This window comes from Octopus bimaculoides, chromosome 1 (assembly GCF_001194135.2).
Source record: "Octopus bimaculoides isolate UCB-OBI-ISO-001 chromosome 1, ASM119413v2, whole genome shotgun sequence".
NCBI classification, from domain to species: Eukaryota; Metazoa; Mollusca; class Cephalopoda; order Octopoda; family Octopodidae; genus Octopus; species Octopus bimaculoides.
In genome coordinates this window covers 151,989,412-152,010,259 of record NC_068981.1, presented here as the reverse complement: position 1 = coordinate 152,010,259, position 20,848 = coordinate 151,989,412, and the positions used below count along the sequence as shown (strand labels likewise).

The 20,848-nt window shown below is 34.7% G+C and overlaps 1 protein-coding gene across 1 annotated transcript in view; it reads left to right on the top strand.

The window, feature by feature from the left end:
- The window catches only part of LOC128249043 (titin-like), a 36,393-nt gene extending 28,612 nt beyond the window's left edge, over positions 1 to 7,781 (top strand). Inside the window, exons 19-21 of the mRNA XM_052971479.1 lie at positions 103 to 405; positions 2,139 to 2,441; positions 6,236 to 7,781. Coding sequence (XP_052827439.1) covers positions 103 to 405; positions 2,139 to 2,441; positions 6,236 to 6,285 — 656 coding nt within the window. The 3' untranslated portion in view covers positions 6,286 to 7,781. The remainder of the gene's footprint in view (positions 1 to 102; positions 406 to 2,138; positions 2,442 to 6,235) is intronic.
- Positions 7,782 to 20,848: the final 13,067 nt, after the last annotated feature.

Genomic DNA, 20,848 nt, shown 5'->3' with positions numbered 1-20,848 from the left:
TCAGAGCATAATTTATATCTGATTTTTAAAAAATAACAAAATTTTAATCAAGTTGAAATTTTATTTGCTTAAGTAACCTGTCTTTTACATTTTATGTTTTAGTTGTTCCACAATGCCCCATTGAACGACCTCAATTGTATGGTATTGAACCACAATCTGTCTGGATATCATGGCGCCGGCTTTATATTTCACCTTATAAAACAAATATTCAGTTGCGATATACAATTGAAATTCGGGAATATCCAAGTCATCAATGGAGAAGTTATGCAACAAGAGTCACTGATAATTACTACAAAATCACAGGCTTGAAACCTAGCTGTGATTATCATTTTCGAATCAAGCCTGAAACAATGTCTGGAGAAAGTCTAGAGGCTTCACATCCAGTAGCTCTTTACAGATCTGCAGGTTTGAACTTATTTGTTATACTTTAAATATAGGATTTTTCTATTTAGATAATATAACTATTTTTGGCATATGTTATTTAAATATCTTATATTTAAGTCCTAATTATTGATTCCTGTGGTATAAAATTATGTTAAACTGTAGAAACTGAATAGTAAATGTGTGTTTGTGATAAAACAAATGAGATTCAAATAAATGCTACTAGCACATACACACGCTCACACACATAACTCTTTCTACTATAGGCACAAAACCTAAAATTTTATTGGGTTGGGATAAGTCAATTTCATCGACCCCAGTGTTTGACTGGTTCTTATTTTATTGACCCTGAAAGGATGAAAGGCAAAGTCAACTCTGGCACAATTTGAACTCAGAACATAAAGACAGACAAAATGCTGCTAAGCATTTTGTCCAGCATGCTAATGATTCTGTCAGTTCATTGCCTTATTCATACGCATAACAAGATGGTACACAGACACAGATGATAATTAACTGTATGTATGAGAGAGTGAAGGATACATGTATATGTGTGCATACCATCTGGATTTGTATGTGTATGTGCAAATGTAGATACAGAGTTTTTCCAACTACCTCATATTAATAACCATGTTCCTAACTTTCTTCACACAAGATGTTTAACACTATATCCTTGATAACGGTGTTACCAAGTATACAATATCAATTACTTCTTCAATTATTTTATTACCAAAACAATTTGGTGTGTTATGGCAGGTAATGATCATTGAGTACAACTAGAAATGAATTGAGAGGTAGAGAAAATATAGGGAAAAATTGGGGAAAGGTCGAAGAGAAGAAATAAGAATTAAGAATAAAGAGATCAGTAACAGTGAGAACTATCAACTCAGGAGGACAGGAATAAAATTGAGCTAGAAGGTGTTGTATGACAAAAGATGGTATGACAAAAGATGGTAAAAATTGAGCTAGAAGGTGTTGTATGACAAAAGATGACGTTGAAGCTAATAGGAAAAGAATGAGAATCGTTAATCAAGAAAAAAGGCAAATCTGAACGATAATGAAAAGCAAGAAAAATTTGCCTTTCATTACAATGAGGTAATCGGCTATAAGAGAAAAGATGATCAAGGAGAATAGACAAGATTTCCCAGAAAGTAATTAATGGATTATGAAGGAAATGACATGATATATTCCCAAGTGGGGAGAAGTTTAGGGAGTAGAATTTCTATGGATACTACTAATAGATATTTATATTTTAAGCATAATCTTGATAGCCTTTTAACTATTTTTAATGTAGCAGATGTTTTAAAATTCAAATTGTATTTTTTACATGTATGGTTATATATTGATTTAGTGTTGTATCATCTACTTAGTATCTAGTTTTCTTTTCTTTTGTTTTCCTCCTGGTAGCAGGGTAGAATAGTTGTTCCCCTTTAATTTTGTCTTCTGAAGGTGGGCTGGGAAATTTGTTAATGAAAAACATCAGGTGAAAGTTAAAATCCAGTTAAAAGTAATTTTTCTCTGAGTTTCATCACCTGTAAACATACACAAACACACACATCATTATATATATATCTTCACATTTGTGAAAATCATTAGAGTTCTCCAATGCAAACAAAAATAAAAAATTATACATTCATTATATTCTCAAATTGTTGATTACATGATTTCTGAAGTCAAAAATTGTAATAAATATTCTGAATATGTTAATTTGTAAAATATTTATGTTCTCTACATACTTCCATCATCACTATTTTTTATAGTTATACAACGTGCTCCAGCTCAACGACCAGAGATAACAGATGTTGACCATGAATCACTTGCTTTAAGATGGGCTCGTGTTGATGTACCTGCTGTTTTAGGAGGAGACAAACAACTGACATTTATGATTGAAAAACAGGAGCCACCTAAATATGACTGGTCAACAGTTGCAAGTGGTGTAACTGACACAAAATACAAAGTAACAGGTCTTTCTAAATCGAAAGACTATATGTTTCGCGTCCGTGGAGAACATCCACTAGGTCATACAATACCTTCATCACCAGTTCTATATTACCAGACAAAAGGTGAGATACTAGTGCTTGAGTTCGTGAGATATATTATTGAAGACTACTAATATACACCAATCACCCATCCAGATTAAATACTTTTGACTTTGCATGATAATGAACAACTGAGTTTGATATATTATAAGCTTGATCATAAAAATACACCATACACCTATATTGGCTTTACTGTTTGGGATTGAAAGACTTTTGCCATATTTTGCCAAAATCATCTTTTCTGCTTGGATTGAACATTTGGAGTGTGTATTCATGTATTTGTATTACATATGTATGTTTCTTTTAATATGTATACATGCATTATATAGCTAATATATTATATATATATATATATATATATATATATATATATATGATATATTTGTGATTTGACCAGTAAAATCATGTTTAATACAAACTTATAAAGAAAGTAAAGAGAAAGTAGTGCATTAAATCCATATATAGGTTAACAAATTATTAAAGTAGATATTTAATATTATCAGTAGGCTTGTGTATATGGAATTGAGATTGTAGTCAGATTATCATGACTGTTTTGTGTTTACTTAGACATCTATAATATACAAGTTACACAAACATGCACACAAACACACACGTGTATGCATACACATGTGTACGTGCATGCACATACATGGTATAAAACTATTGGAATGCTAGATCTACAATTGCTACTTTAGTTTATTGAAAATTGATGACTGCATCTTTGTGGACCTAGATAAAACAGCAGTACATATTTGTGTGTATGTGTGTGTGCATGCATGAACATGTGTGTACATATATTTGAAATTATATAGTGTTAAATTTAAATTATTACCTGTTGATTAAATAGGGTATATCAGTTTTTATTATGTGTAATCTACTAGTCTTTATATTTTTAGTTTAAGTTATTTGGTTATGAAATGTTGAACTATGCAAATATTTGACTAAATAATCACAACATTTAGATGTTTCAAGAAAACATATGATAGTTCTTGAAGTCCAATTTTGTAATTTTAAGATTTCAGTGAATTTTCTATGAGCATGTGTAATATGAAATAGCAAAATATTAGTTGATAATTGGTATGTCTGTGGTTGTTTGCTAAGTTTCATAGGCTCATGAATAACAGGTAAGTAGAAGTTTATATCAGCTCGGTTTCACTTTTATGAATAATTTGATAGCATGAATATGGTAGAAGTTATATAGAATATAGAAAATACTAGGTAAAATTTCGTTTCCCAAATAAAGAACATTTTCCTTACCTTATTAGAATATCAAATTAATATTAGAATTCGTAGTTCAGTAGTTACATGTGTTGTGGTTACTTTTGAATACACACAAGACAAAGTTTTGTGTAAAACTGAATTGAAAATAAAATTGTATAACATGCAATTTACTGATAAATATTTATCCTTAATAGAATAGAAATGAATGATTCTTTTATTTTACCCTCGTTTTAAAATGTTAAATCTAATGCTTGCATTTGTGCTTTACTAATTGCTTACAAAACTGACATTGTTATTTGAATTATTTTTGTCAATTATTAGTTTTATAGAATTTATTTTATTAGTTTAATTAAAATTTCTAGTATTTTACCTTATGAAGTAAGAAAGCAATGGATAAACTTTGATATAAGTTAAAAATCCTTTGAAGTATGATAAAGTTAATCACCCTTTAAAGTGTGATACTTCAATTTTTCATTTAACGCTTTATACAAAGGAGTGATATCAAATTTAATTGGATGTTGAAATGTAAATAACAAAGAAATGGAGTCACAGTAAAATATAAATATAGAAGAAATGGAGCTACAATGAATGGTATAAATAAACATTGTGAGTTGATATAAATGGGGATGGAAAGAAAAAAAATAATGCAAACCATGAAACAAAGTTATCAAATAGTTTGGAAAGTAAGCAATGAATATGTAGAACTTTGTAATGCTTACTTTAATAAGTAAAATAGTATTGAACAAAAAAAGATTTTTTATCTTAATTGACAATTAGTGAATTAAATAAATGCTTTTTAAGGACAGCATATTTTTTTAGAATACAACATTTTGCAATCATGCTGTTTAAGAGTACAATATTTGGAAGATTGTTTTTTTTTTTTGTTATTATTTACATTTTTATGTTTGCTAATGCACTATTAATCAAGTTGCTTTGTTGAAAATTCATTTCAGTTTTCAGAATTTGTAATTGAAAATATATGCTTCTTTTGATAATTTTAATAACTACTTTGCTTTAATATATGAGTATAATATATGTACATGTCTATTGTTTTATATGTATATACTCATTATTCACTGCTTTACTTCTTTATATGTAATATTGCATGATAATGTTTATTTATTGTTCATTATGTCTGCTTTAGTATAATATTTAAATATCTTCCAGGTTTCTAAACATTCATATAATATCATTTATTTTATGTTGATATTTAAAATAGCACTATTTTGGTAATTTGTTGGTATATCTTCAGTACTTGAAGGTGGTGTTAAAACAGCAATTATGAAGTTAATGTTACTTGAGCATATTTTGCCTTTCATCCTTCCAGAGTTGATAAAAGGAAGTGCCAGTCAAACATTGGGGATGCTATATTTGTTATAAACTTTCTCCAAGTGTAGCAGTGTAGTGACATTAGAAACTAATATTAAAAGAGAACAACCCCATTTTAAATGTCCAACACTTTTAGAAATGTTTCTAAGTTATGATTAATTGTATTGTATAATTCATAATATATGTAAATATTAAGTGTTACCTTATTTATCTTGTACAATCTTACAAAACATGGGAAGGGGTTCTAGAGAATTTTGTAGAAAAAAAAAAAACAGAAGAATAAATTATTTATATGGGAATGACTGGATTTTCAATAATTAAAAATTTTCTAAATACAATTTTATATGTAGTTTATATATCAAATTCAAACTAGGCTTACTTTTTGATCATAACATTTTGAGGAAATAGCTGGTCATGCAGCCTAAATAAAAGATTCCTTTGATGTAGCATGATAATGTTTCAACCCTAAAAGAGAATTGGAGTAGTCCTGTTTAAAGGATATGAACTACTGCCATAAATTATAAACAAATTTCTTTTGTTAGTCTGATAACCCATTAATGCATAAAAAAAGTGCCAGTGGTGTTAAGAAGATTAAGTATTGGTTCTATCTGGAAGAAAAAAAGAAATATTTAACAAAAATATTGCAAAGGTTTAATGAAAATATTTCAGTGCAACATTAAAAGCACTGACTAATATTGCAGTTTCCATTCATAACAACCAATCAGTGTATTCATTTTTGAAATTCTTTTATGTTACTGAAATTTGCAAGCTCGCTTTACTTATTAAATACATCTGCACATATTAATGCTATTGGTGCTTGTAACGCATATGTTGGTGCATGTTAACAAAAATTTAAATGTTGTGATATTTCCTTTTTCTTTACTTATCCATTTTGGTAAGCATTTCAAATTAGTAGATAATTTTTCAAGGAGAAGTTGTAAAATTTATTCTTTCAAATATTTCCAAGATAATCATAACGATTTTGTATGCTTTATAATTAATTATTAATTCATTTTCTGAAGTAAGCACTGAAATGAATGAATTGAAGAGCTTTATTAATTATATAGAATGTTTTTAATTAGGTTTTAGAGAAACAAGTAATACATTACAAATTATTTAGTTAAAGTTTCAATTATAAATGCTTTCAGGTAAACATAACTGTATGTAAAATAAACTATTTTATTGAGGATGACTTAAAGAACTTCTTCTCCTTGAATATTGTTTATATGTAGCATTTCTGATTTCCTCCTTTTCTATTTTTATTTTAGGTGCAGTATCAAAAAGTAAACTGCATATTACTGACAAAAAAAAATTCTAATTACAAATTAGAGCTTCACCATGTTGTATAATGATGTGATATGCTTTAAACTTATTTGATGATGCAAGCCTAAGCTGGTAATTTATTTATGAAACTGCATTTGGTGATTGCATTATCAAACACTGAAAAATCAGCATACTTTTATTAAATCAACATGGTAGACAGTGTGGAATTTTGTTATCATAATCATGCATATTAATAGTTAAATTAGGTTAAATAATCAAAGAGATAAATAATAACAAAATTCCATACCTCTGTAATAATCACAATATAAGTATGTATGTATGTGTGTATGTGTATGTGTATATATATATATGTATATATCTACATATACACACACACACATACACAGGTACACACACTACCTTTTTTTAAAATTAATTACTTAACACTAAAGTTTAATATCTAATTTAAATGTTGCAATTTCAGATAGATATAAAAAAAATGTCCTTTTGAGTACTAGATAAATGTTAACCTGGCTTTATAGATATTTAGCTGAGCATGATTATTTTTATAAATTAGCTCTAGAGTTTATAACTTGCATGTGACTCCAGAACTATATTATTATCATGCATTTTAATTTTCTAATGGAATTGATATTTTAGTTTAAAATTAAGTTTTATTTAAGCACTTAAACTGAAGAGTTTTAGGTGCTTGATTATAGGGAAAAGTTTGGGAATTTAGATGTTTTACAGACAAAAAGCCACTGATTTTAATAATAAAACAATAAAATGATGCATATTTAACACATATTTCTATTCAAAATATTTACAATACGAATGATTTCGTTTACAAAATGTATTTAAATATTTAAATTACTTTTTAATAAGTAACAATAGGTACAGTTAATGTTCATTATTTTTATTTTCTATTAATTTTATTTGCTATTTTAAAAAAGTTTGGTAAACAATAAATTCCAGTATTTTATCCTTTGAATATAAGAATTTGTGCTATATGATATTACCAACTGGATTTTTATTGGTGAAGAACTGAATTTGTTTAGAACTATGGAAAAAAAAAAAAAAAAATCATACAAATATGACTTCCTGAATGCTGCCCACCAACTTTTTGCTTGAGCCATTGTACAATCTTGAAATATGCTACTCTATATTTCCCTTTCAATTAGAATGTTTGTTGTCCTTCAAAATCCAGAATGTTAAACTCTTCCCATACCTTTTCCCTCCTGCATTTGGAATCAATACATTACTATTGCAAATTGTATGTTCAATAAACAACCAATATACCGCAACCAAGTGTTTCTGGTCTTTGATCTACCCTTCAATCTTTCGATTGGGATTACTTTCCTTTTTACCAAGCTGATAATACTTGCATCTGTGATTGCTGTGATATTTTCCTGGTGAACTGGACTCTTACACTTAGAATGCATGAAGATTTTTTCTCCTGCCCTGCACCAATATGCAGATATTGTTGATGTATTTAAATGTATATATGCAATAAATACACTTTATGCATAGAATAAAAATCTAGAAAATTTATTTTAATTTTTGTTTTGATATACATTGATAAAAATTTATATAAATGTTATTTTCAATTTCAGCTTTGGTTTCTCTAACAAACGAAGTAATGATACATATCTCTTTCATTGATTATATTCTGATATATCGTTTATTATCATGACATTGTCTTTCTATTATAATTTATTTGTATGTGTTAAAGTTAGTTTATTTTGAAAGCAGCTAATATGCCTTTTTAATCATTAAGTTATCTATTCTATTATCAAAATATTTTTGAACAATGTGCATTTGGACCAGCTTTCAGACAGGGACTTGTTGTAACTTAACAGTGTCCCAACAACCTTGCCTGAATGACAAAATCTAAAACTAAACCCATTGTTCATATAACATCTGTGCACTCCAATTGGGACTCAACATATTACTTTTTACTAACACACAACCATGCATTCTATTCATCTCTAAGACATAAATCTCTTAACCTTTATCTATAATTAGTCTCTGCTGTCCATGCTACAATCTGTATTCATATTTCACTCAAGAAAAAGGGGATGTCTGAAAATCTGGATTCCACTCACCCACCACTCACTTCTTCCATCTAACTATAAGCAACAAAGACCTCCAGTTATTCAGGTTCAAAGTCTCTCACCCATATTCTGCTAAGCAGATCTGTTTTCTCTACCCTTCTTTGAGCTCCCCCAACAACTAAAAACTCTCTCATCATATTATGTTTTGCATCAATGACATCTGTTTCACTTTATTCGCTCCATTTGAAATCATTGTCCTTGGTGATACCACCACTCAAAATTCTAGGTTTTCAGATTCACCCGTTACTGATGCTGCCAATCAGAAACCAAATTTTTCCCAGTCTTTTACTATATATATCAACTAGTTTCATCACCTATTTGCATCCCTGGCTGATGCATAGTCACACCATACATCCATAATCTCTTTCTCGTTTCTAAATCCAGCATCTACCAGGTCATCATCCTCTCTCTATCTCTGAGGTAGTCCCACCACTGGATTATCATAACTATTTACACATTCACATTTTACACAAACCCCCACTTTGCAAACCCTGTGGCATTTCAAGCTAACTAATAAATTGAAACTCCACCAGATCTATTCTATTTCTGGCAGCACATATGGTGCACCCTTGTACCACCAAAAACAGCTAGGTGGGTAACCAAAACCATTGTCTTAAGTATGTTTTTGCATATATCACACACAAACAAAGAGTAGCAGCAAGAATTCAGTTAAAAAACAGCTTACAATGCTTAGAGAAAATTACCCAGGCATTCAAATTGTACTGCTTTAGAGAAAATTACCCAGGCATTCAAATTGTACTGCTTTAGAGAAAATTACCCAGGCATTCAAATTGTACTGCTTTCGTCTCTCATTGCAACTCATGAAAGACCCCATCTTAATTAGCAAAGGAGGCTTCTGTGCATCACCAAACACGCAAGGTTTCCAACTTTGTAAACTAGGAATTTTTTTATCTCTACCTATTTTGTGGAAAATGCCTTTTCTCCACTTTTCAAGAATGATGGTTCTATGCTCAATGCTCATGCAGTAAAAGAATCCATTTGAACTCCATACTGCATACACTAGCTAGATCTCTTCCAAAACTAATTTAACTCTACCAGGCTCAGCACCATGCACACATCTATGCCAAGTGGGAAAATGCCTCTGGTCACTTCAAGTCAAAAATTTTATCTACATTAACAATGTCCATTTCTTTATTCTCTTTACTCATTGAACCTTCTATCTTCTTTGTAGTGGGATATAGTTCAGTCTGTAGTGAGCTATATCCCAATGTACTTCTCCAAAGAAAGGTAAGGATTCTGATCCTGTCAACTACCTTCACACTAACTTCTATCATTCTATCTTACTAACAACATTGTAAAGATGAGGGAACTGCCTTAAAGAGCTACCTTCTCCACATGTCTTGCAATACAACTTTTATAAAACCAGATTTACTTGTGACCTACTCTCCTATGTCAACCACCAGTTGGCACTCATACTGGAGAAATTTATGGAAAGCAGTGTTGTTGCTCATGATTAAAACAAAACTTACATGGATCAGAAACACAAATCTACTATCAAAACTTCCTGCTTATGGATTCCATGTATCTTTCATCTCTTTGATCAGTGATTTCCTGGCTATATATATATATATATATATACTGGGTGTGGTGAATAAACTGTCATTTAAATTATGCAAAAATGGAAATAGCATTAACATCTGATTTTAACTGATATATTTACCAGAATTAAATAAAAATATCTTCAAATACTAAAGACTAAATTTATTCAACAAAATCGCCATTGGCTTCAACCACACCTTACAGACTTTGGAATCTTCCGCAACTCTTTTGGACAGTCTCCTTGTTTTAAGTTGGTGAATACTGCCATAATTCTTGCCTTCAGCTCACCTTTGGCGTTACAAGGTGTTTTGTTGGTCTCTTGCACAACTGCAACCAACACATTATAATCAAGGGCGTTGCAATCTGGAGAGTTAAGTGGCCAGATGTTAGGGGTGATGTGGTCGTAGAAATTGTCTGATAGCCATGACTGGGTTCTCTTGCTTGTGTAGCATGGTGCAGAGTCCTGTTGCCAGACACAAGGTTTTCCAGCAGCCACCCTCTTGACCTAGGGCAACACTACCTTCTCCAGACACTTTATGTAGGTCTCCATGTTGAGTCTGAGGCTGTGTGGGAAGATGAATGGATGCATAATGTTGCCATCACTAGTGATCACTCCAAGCACCATGGTGTTGACTACATGCTTGATTTTTATCACTCTGGTACATGTTTTGGGGACACGGCAAGCCAACAGTTGTTCTGTATATTCACCATCTGATCCTGACAAAAATTTCTCCTGTGTGAGAAAAACCAAAGTATGTTCGGTTGGAGGGGACACTTGAGTTTGTTCAAAAGCTTCATAGCATGGTCTTTCCTCTTGTCCTTGATGACTTGGGATAAAAATTGGCGCTTTCTCATTTTGTATGAGGAATACCAAATGTTTTCATGCATTACCTGCCTGATAAGAAACTCAGACACCCCCATGTCCCTGATGATGGGCCTGATTGATTTGGAAGGATCGTTGTCAATCATGGCCAAGATCTCACCAAAAAATTCAGGAGTTCTTTTCTTATCAGAACAATCAGAGTGAATTTTCTGAGCTGCTATACCTTCATAATAACCATTAGACTCATCCAACTCTTTCCAAATCCCCTTCACTGCCCTCAGATTGACACGCAAACACTCTGAAATGTTTACATTGGAGCTTCTGGTGTGTATGCCAAGCAGCACATGTCATTTCCAAATTTCTGGCAGAGATTGAGAGATGATGATGATTTGTCAGATGTTGGATTTGGAAATGAGAAAGAGATTATGGATGTATGGTGTGACTATGCATCAGTCAGGGATGCAAATAGGTAATGAAACTGGTTGATATATGTGGTAAAGGACTGAACAATTTGGTTTCTGATTGGCAGCATCAGTAATGGATGAATGTGAAAAGCTAGAAGAATTTTTGAGTGTTGATGTCACCAAGGACAATGATTTCAAATGGGATGAATAAAATGAAACGGCTGTCATTGATGCAAAACATGATGAAAGAATTGTTAGTTGTTGGAAGAGCTCAAAAGAAGGGTAGAGAAAACAGATCTGTTTGGAAGACTATGGATGAGAGACTTTGAACTTGAATAACAGGAAGTCTTTGTTGCAGATAGTTAGATGGAAGAAGTGAATGTTGGGTGAGTGGAATCCCAGATTTTCGCAGACATCCCTTTTTTCTTGAGTGAAATATGAGTGCAAATTGTAGCATAGACAGCTGAGATTGATTATAGATGAAGGTTAAGAGATTTGTGTTGTAGAGGTGAATAGAATGCATGATCTGTGTGTTAGTAAAAAGTAATATGTTGAGTCTCAATTGGAGTGCACAGATGTTATATGAACAATGAGTCTTTGACCAAATTATGGCTTGAGAGTCATGAAACAGCATTTACTTTGAAATTTAAGATGTTTGAAATGTTTAATTCATGCTTATATTCACCTGATGAAAACGTTTTTTTCTTTTGCATGATGTAATAACTCTATTCATTGATAAAAAGCACATCTGAAACAGCTGTAGCAAGTGAATGACAATCCATATGTTGTTATTTGTTATTATTCAACTTACTTGCAACCTGCATTTCACATGGATCTGGAGTCTATTGAGTGCAGTACTGTTGGTGCCATGTTTGTACCCAAGTGCAGCCCTGAGACTTGTGGTATATTGAAGCAGCTGTTTGTGATTGCACATACAACTGGTATATAAATCAATGTTTACTTTAATAAGTACATATTTGTTCCTAAAATATTGTTTGTATGCCATAGCGATTTCACTTACCCGACCTTTGTGCTTTACTTCTTAAGGACATAATTCACTTGAGTCTCAAACTTTACACACACACGTATATATATATATATATATATATATATATATATATATATATATATGAATAGCAATCTATATATACACACATCTGTATCAGGTCATCCCATAAGTTCTGTCTGAATTTTGAATAAAGAAAACAAGTGATCAAATGTTATATATAATTGAAATTTAATCCTCAATGTACTTTCCCTGATTATCTATGACTTCCTTCCATCTATTTACAAGCTTTTTAATCCCATCAATGTAAAACATTTTTGGTGTCAAAGCAAAGAACTCTGAAATGTCAGTTTCAACATCCTCCTGGCTTGCGAAAGTTATGTCCCGCAAATGATTCTGTAAACTACGAAACAAATGGTAGTCTGAAGGAGCAAGGTTGGGAGAATAAGGCGGATGAGGAATTTTTTCTCAACCAAGTTCTTTGATCTTCTGTGATGTGTAATTTTTGCAGTGTGGGGTTGCATATTGTCCTGATGAAACATCACTCCTTTTCGATTCACTAAAGCGGTTCTTTTTCTTCAAAGCTTGGTTCAACCGCACTAATTGCTGACAGTAGACTTGAGCATTGATTGCTGCATTAGGTGGTAACAATTCAAAGTGAATTACTCCTTTGCAATCCCACCAGATGGAGAGAAAAACCTTTTTCCCATGAAGTTTCCTTCTTGATTGTGGTTGAAAGAAGAGCGGATATCAACTTGGGATTTGCGGTTGCTTTCGGACAATTCATGAGGCACCCATTTTCCAAGTTTAGGAACCTTTCGAAGTTGATGAACAGTTGTATGGTTTGAACTAAGCTTTATTGCCAATTCTTCAACTGATAATGCAGGATTTTCTTCAGCTAATGCCTCAAGGAGCTAATCATCAAACTTAACTGGACGTCCTGTTTAATCTCCATCTTCAAGGCTGAAATCTCCACTTCTGAATTTTGCAAACCATCTTCTGCAAGTTCTTTCATTCAAGCACTCTTTCCCATAAACTGAGTGTATGTTTCAAGTCACTTCAGCTGCAGAGTTTCCTTTTTTGTTCTCATAAAGCATTATGTGCCTGAAATGCTCTTTGGATACTTCCATGTTAGAAAGGGTTTTAATCAAATTTTAATTCTATTATTCTGTAAAATAATATTTAATTAGTTTAAATGTACACAAATGCATAAAAATAATTTTTAATTCCATTAGACATTAAAAAATACTATTAAATTTCATTCAATATTAAGAAAGGTAAAATCGGACAGAACTTATGGGATGACCTGATACATATAACTGTGTATACATATATGTGTTTGTATACATATACATGTATGTTTACATATATATGTGTTTGTGTGTGTATATTGGGTTGAGGAAAAATTCATGTGCATTCTCTTCAAATTAAAAAATGCACACAGAAATAAAATACATTGGCAAAACGTTTTATGTTATTTGAAAAAGAATTTTTTGCTCTACAAGATAGTGTGCTTTGATTTTTTAATTTTATTGATTTTTGTATTTTCAGATCATTAAAATGGAATGTGAAGTGGACAAAACTGAGCATTTTTGACAACATTTGCTTTTAACCTTTGATCAAGGTGTTAAGCCTGTTGTAGCTGCTCCCAAGATTTGTGCTGTGTATGGAGAAGGAGCAATGCCTCAAAATACTGCCTGCTATTGGTTTTCGCGTTTCAGTAATGGGGATTTTGAACCCAAGGACGGATCATACACCGGTTGACCAATTGAGTTCAATGAAGAGTGATTGAATCAACTTCTTCATGAAAACCCATGTCAAACGACCATAGAATTAGTGGAGTAGATGGATTGTGATAAAAAAGCTGTGGTGAACCAACTTTACTCAACGGGCAAGGTTCATCAAACTCATTGGTTGACCAGTGTGTGATCCATCCTTGAAATCAAAATTCCCATTTTTGAAGCACAAAAACCAATGGTGAGCAGTACTTTGAGGCATTGCTCTTTCTCCATACACAGCACAAATCTCACGAGCAGCATCAGCGGTCTTAAAACCTCAAGCAAATGCAAAAAGCAAATGGTGTCAAAAGTGCTCAGTTTTGTCCACTTCACATTCCATTTTAATGATCTGGACCACATCATAAGCGAGCAGGTCAGGGAAACCATCCATTATCACATTGGCTCTCATGAAAACTCATACACATATAGACAAACATACTCAAGATGGACTTCTTAACGAAACTACTCAAAAAACTTTCGTCAACTAGGGCTATGAGAGAAAACACCTGCCCAAGGTGTTACACAAGGGACTGAACTCCGAGTTACCTCCCTTTAATGCAGCATTTGCTCCAATATATGTATACAAAAATAGACATATATGTGTAGACACACATACACACACTCTCTCTCTCTCTCTCTCACTCACTCTCCGTCACCATCCATCTATCTATCTATCTATCTATCTATCTATCTATCTATCTTCTATCTGTTACTTGTTTCAGTCATAGAACTGCAGCCATGCTGGGGCATCGCCTTTAAGGTTTTTAGTTGGATAAATTGATCCCAGTACTTATTCTAAGTCTGTTTTGCTGAACTGCTAGGTTCATTATCATCATCGTCGTTTAACGTCCACTTTCCTTGCTGGCATTGGTTGGACGGTTTGACTGAGGACTGGCCAGCCAGGAGGCAGCACTAAGGTCCAATCTGATCTGGCAAGGTTTCTACAGCTGGGTGCCTTTCTTAATACTAACCACTCCGAGTGTGCAGTGGATACTTTTTACATGTCATCGGCATGGATGGGGGCCAGTCAGGCGTCAGTAGTGTCAACCAAGCTTGAATGGTGCTTTTTATATGCCACTGGCATTGAGGCCAGTCAGTTGGCACTGGCATTGACCATGCTTGAATAGTGCATTTTATATGCCGCCGGCATTGGTATCGGTCACGCTTAAATGATGCTTTTTACATGCCACGGGCACAGGTGCCAGTCAGGTGAAACTGGCATTGGGTCTTCTCAAGCACAGCATATTGCCAACGATTGAAGGATACTTTTAATGGAGCCAGTTATGCAACACTGGCATCAGACATGGCCACAACCTCACTTGGCTTCACTACCTCATTCCATGTCTTCCTGAGTCTACCTCTTCCACAGGTTCCCTTCACTGTTAGGGTATGACACTTAACGCAGCTATGCTCTCAGAGCATCCATCCCTGCTACTAACTTGGTCACTTAGGTAATGGAAGTATCAACTACTAGTTTTTTTCTCTCTGGCATTTGATGGAATATGTTTTCTGTACATCTTTGGTGTTTATTGCCCCTGAGCATCTGTCACACACAAAAACTATCTTCCCAGTTAGCCTTCCTTTGATATCGCTGCACCTCTTACGTGTACATAGCTTGCACAAGGTACATCTTATGGAGTTTCTACCTACCCCTTTTCTACAGATTGAGCAGGGCCATCTACCTGAAGGGATTTGTGATTTGTCTGTCTTCCTACTTACTAAGACTTTGCTTTTTGCTAGATTGAATCAAGGCCTTTCAATTCTAGACCTTGCTTCCACACCTGAACCTTCTTCTCTAGTTCCGGTAGTGACTCAGCTATTAGAGCAAAGTCATCATTATAGAAGAGCTCCCAGGAATAGCCTGTCTTGAATTCCTTTGTTATTGCCTGGAGGACTATGATGAATAAGAGGGGGCTGAGGACTGATCCTTGGTGAACCCCTACTTTTACCTGGAATTCTTCACTATACTCATTGTCAACCCTCACCTTACTGACAGCATCTCTGTACATGGCTTGTACAGCTCTCACCAACCACACATCTATCACTAGTTTCCACATTGACCACCAGATAAGGGATTGGCGGACCCTGTCCAAGGCTTTCTCCATGTCAATGAAATCCAGGTACAGAGGCTTAATTTTGGTTAGGAATTTCTCCTGCAACTGTTTTACCAGAAATATAGCATCGGTGGTGTTTCTTCTTGGCACAAACCCAAACTGCATCTCATCTAAGCTAACTCTCTCCCTTATTAGTTGGGCTGTGATTCTCTCTCTGACTTTCATTACCTGATCCAACAATTTGATACCTCTGTAATTATTCCTATCTAATGCATCACCTTTACCTTTTGTAGCAGTTGACTATAGTACTGCTACACCAGTCATTGGGTATGACTCCTTCATGCATCACCTGGTTGACTATATGAGTGGGTATACTATAGTCTATACCACCAAATATTTTAAGTATCTCAGCAGTGATTCCTGATGGGCCAGAGGCTTTCTCTGTCTTCGTACCCTTAATTGCTTTATCTACCAAGGTACTGTCAATTCAAATAGCTGGTCCCTCTGTTGGGTCGACATTTGGCAGGCTCTTTTTCTCCCATTCATTCTCTTCACTTAGCAACCTTTCATAGTGATGTCTCTAAGTGTCTCTCTTTGCAACAGCATTAAATGCAAGTGAGCCATCATCCATGTGGACACCTTTCTCTCCTATGACATCAAAATTCTCTCTCACACACTGTTTTGCAATATGAAACAGTTCAAGTCTCTGGTCCTCATCATGCAGAACATTAGCAATTTTTTTTTTAACTGCTTCCCTTCTGGTTAAGTAAAGCTCTCTCATAGCTTCCCTTCTGGTGATCTGTAACAGTCCCCTGCTACCACCACACTTCCATGCCTGTTTCTTTTCCCTAATGGCTCTTTCAACTACATTTTTCCACCACCACATTACCTTAGGTCGAGAGGGGATTTTGCACCAGCCAAAGATCTGGTCAGTAGCTCTCAACAGGTTATCCCGCTATATTCTGCTATATCCTACTCTTTTTCATGAAAAGCTTCAAGTAACATGTCTTTAAATCTCTGTCAATTCAGAGGATCCTTAAGCTTCCAGATCCTTGTTTACCATGCTGGCTGTCTTCCAGGCAGCCATTTAACCCTGGTCCTGAAGTCACTGACTACTAACCTATGTTGTGGGGTGCATTCTTCATCTGGGAAAGTTTTGGCATTTATAAGTTGCTTTCTTTCCAGTTTCCTGGTGAGAATGTAGTCAATCTGACTAGTGTGTCCACTATACTGGTAGGTTTCTAGAAGTTAGTATTACAGATCATAAGATCATTTGCATCACAAAACCCTCCTCATTGCAGGAACCAAATCCATTACCACCATGTACACCATAGAAGCCCCCTGCATGTTGTCCAACATGCCCATTGAAGTCACCAGCCACAATGAGAAGGTACCTGTTGTTTGTTGATGAGGTCGTCTGCAAGAGGGTGTCATAAAATCGGTCTTTCTGTTCATCAGGTAGCCCTGGCTGAGGGGCATAGCCCGAAATAATGGTTGCTAATCCATGTTGCAGCACTAGTCTAAGCTTAAGTATTCTATCACACACTCTGACTACCTTATCAACCCATTTCTCCGCAAGGAGTATACCCACGCGTCCAACCCCATCAGTGTTCTCTACCCAGAAAATCTTATACATATATTCTTTGCCTTTGAGGAACCTAGCAGAATTTCCTCTTCACCTTACTTCTTGGATGCAGCAAAAATCTACATGTCTCTGTTCAAGCATCTCAACAATTTCACCAGATCTACCTTTCAATGTGCCAACATTAAGTCTGCCAACTCTGAGGATGTAGAAGGTGTGGGCCGGTGAGACCCTGGGATGGGGAACTGCAGCATTATGCCTCTGAAAAGAAAGCTCACATTTGGCAGATCTCGTAAACATACAAATAAGCTTCAACCTGCATACACTACACCATCATTTTATTCACTACATAATCACAACATTCAACAGGAGAGAGACACTAGGTAGGGATGGAGGGAGGAGGTAGGGGAGAAAGCGTTCTGTATAGTAAGCTGTTAGAGGTGCTGAGGAGAAAGACATCTGGTAGAGGTCAGAGAGTAAAAACTTTCGGTATAGGTGATGGGGGTGGGATGGGAGGGTGCACTGCAAACGGCAAGGCACTGTGGCTGCCCTATTCACTAGCAGAAGCTGATGTGGCATAACCACAGACAAAGTGAGCTACTAATTAACAATCAACATGAGAAAAGCAAGTGGTTAATGAAACAGAGAGAGAGGGAGAGTGATGAAATTTTGAATTGAACATGAGGTTATAGGGGCATAATCAAAAAACACGGTTGTCAAGTGGGAGACAAACCACAAAAATGCACAAATGTGCACACACACAAATACATACAGGCAAACATACATACATACATACACACTGTGGACTTCCATCAATTTCCCCTCTACCAAATCTATTCACAAGGCCATGGCAGAAGACATTTGCCCAAGGTGCCATGCAGTAGGACTAAATATATATATATATATATATAGATAGATAGATAGATAAATGATGTACGTATGCATGTGTGTGTATGTGTGTGTGAGAGTGTGTGTGTGTGTGTGTGTGTTTATATTTTTATTGAAGATACACACAGATAAAGACCTCGGCTGTTGTACATTTATTCATTAGTGTTTCCTTGATCAAATGTTCTTACTGACATCATCCACCTTACAAAATATTGGGATAGTTCCAAACTTAGAAAGGTCATTTTGTTCTTAATGGAAACAGGACTATGTTTTCCCAGCTCATTTTGTAGTCAATGTATCGAGTGTACTGGATATGTTTTATCCTGGAATCAATACTAATAAGGTTGCCCTGTACCCTGAAATGCAAAAGGAGTCCTTACCACTTCATGCTGCCTCCATTTAATTGGGTTAATGTGACTAATAGAGGTTATAGGAAAGAAGGTGACTACAGAAAAGAGAAAGAAGCTAGCATATTGTTGGGTAAACACAATGACTAGAGTGATAGTGTGGAAAGAGGGAGAATAATGAGAGACTCTGAAGGTGTGTGGCTTAGTCGTTAGAATATTTAGCTCATGATTGTCAAGTCATGAATTTGATTCCTAGTGGCATGCTTTGTTCTTGAGTAAGACACTTTATTTCATGTTGTTCCAGTCCACTCAGCTGGCAAAAATGAGTTGTACCAATAATTTAAAGGGCCAGTCTTGTCACATTCTGTGTCATGCTAAATTTCCCTGTTAAAGGTATGAGTATCTGTGGAGTGCTCAGCCACTTGCATGTTAATTTCATGAGCAGGCTGTTCTGTTGATCAGATCAACTGGAATACCTGTCATTACTGTTGGAGTGCCAGTTTTTAATGAGAAACAGTTCTGAAAGGAGTGATGGATGAAGAGGTTATAATGGGAGAGATAGTAGTTACAGAGAAGGAGGAGAGAGAGAGAGAAAGAAAGAAAGAAAGAGAGAGAGAAAGAAAGAAAGAAAGAGAGAGAGAAAGAAAGAAAGAAAGAGAGAGAGAAAAAGCGATTATCTAATACTGTATCAAATGACTAGCATAGCAGCATCAGCGTCAACTGCAACAAAGTTTAGAGGGAGGTAATTACAGAAGTATCAAATTGGTAGACCAATTTATGAAAGTTACAGAAAAAGTCGGTAACTAAAATGAGAAGAAACTTAGGTGAAATACAGTCCAGCTTTATGCTTGCAAGAATTACTACTGATGCCATCTTCTTACTCAGACAACAGTAAAAGAAGTACTAAGTGAGGAGTAAACCACTATACCTAGCGTTCGTTGACCTAGAGAAGGACTTCAACAAAGTTCCCTACACTTTGAACTGGTAAGCACTGAGGAGGTTAGGTATAGATGACTGGCTTCTGATTATCGTAGTCATACAAGCTATGACAGATGAGTTCCAGACCACCAGTATATGGAAGTTCCTCTATGTTGATGGACTTGTTCATATGCTGGAAATGTGGAAGTTCTAGTGAGAAAATTCAAAATGTGAAGCAAAACCTGGAATTGAGTGACCCCAAAGTGAACTTAGCTAAAACTAAAGTATTAATATGAAACTGAGAACACAGGTCCCTGTTAATATCAGGAAAATGGCCATGTTTAGAATGCAGGAAAGGAGTAGGTAGGAGTTCTGTTTGGTATACCATGTGTAAACAACGGAAACACAAAAAGTGCAGTGAGATTACATGCAGGCTAACAGAGAAGGTACACTTTATGTATGGGAGCAATAAGCTCAAAACACCCACTGGAAAGAGGTAGTCATTAGAAATAGCTTCTACTGCCTAGATACCCTAATTAGTATTTGGAGTGTGTGTTCAAAGAATATAATTGTCAGAGTAAAAACAGCAAAAAAATAAATTAGAGGAACCTAAGTGTGAAAGGCAGACAGTATAATACATGTGTTCTAAGGGCAATGCTACATGGACCTTGAACACTGAGGATCTGCAGAGACTACAATAAAATGAAACGGGCATGCTTTGCTGGATGTATAATGTTAGTGTGCATGAATTATTGAGCATTAAAGAGCTGAGTAAAACTAGAGAATAAAAAAGTAATCAACTGAAGTGTGCAAAAGAGAAAGCTGTGATGACATGGATTTATGATGCATATAAATAATTTGGTTGCATAAAGAAGTACCAAAGACTCAAAGTAAATGGTACATGTGAAATAGAAAAACAATGAATTGGTGAAAACTGATCTTATGTTGCATCTCATATAGGAGGCAACAAGGGAACATGTTGATCGATGTGTCATAGTAATGTAGAAGATTTGATCACTGTCAACCCAACCAGCATGCCAAGAAAGCAGAAAGACAGCCACAAAAATACTGATTGTGATGTTGGCTGAGATATATGAAGTGGTACCCAAAAGTGACTGGAAACGTTCTCTGTGGGACAAGCCCA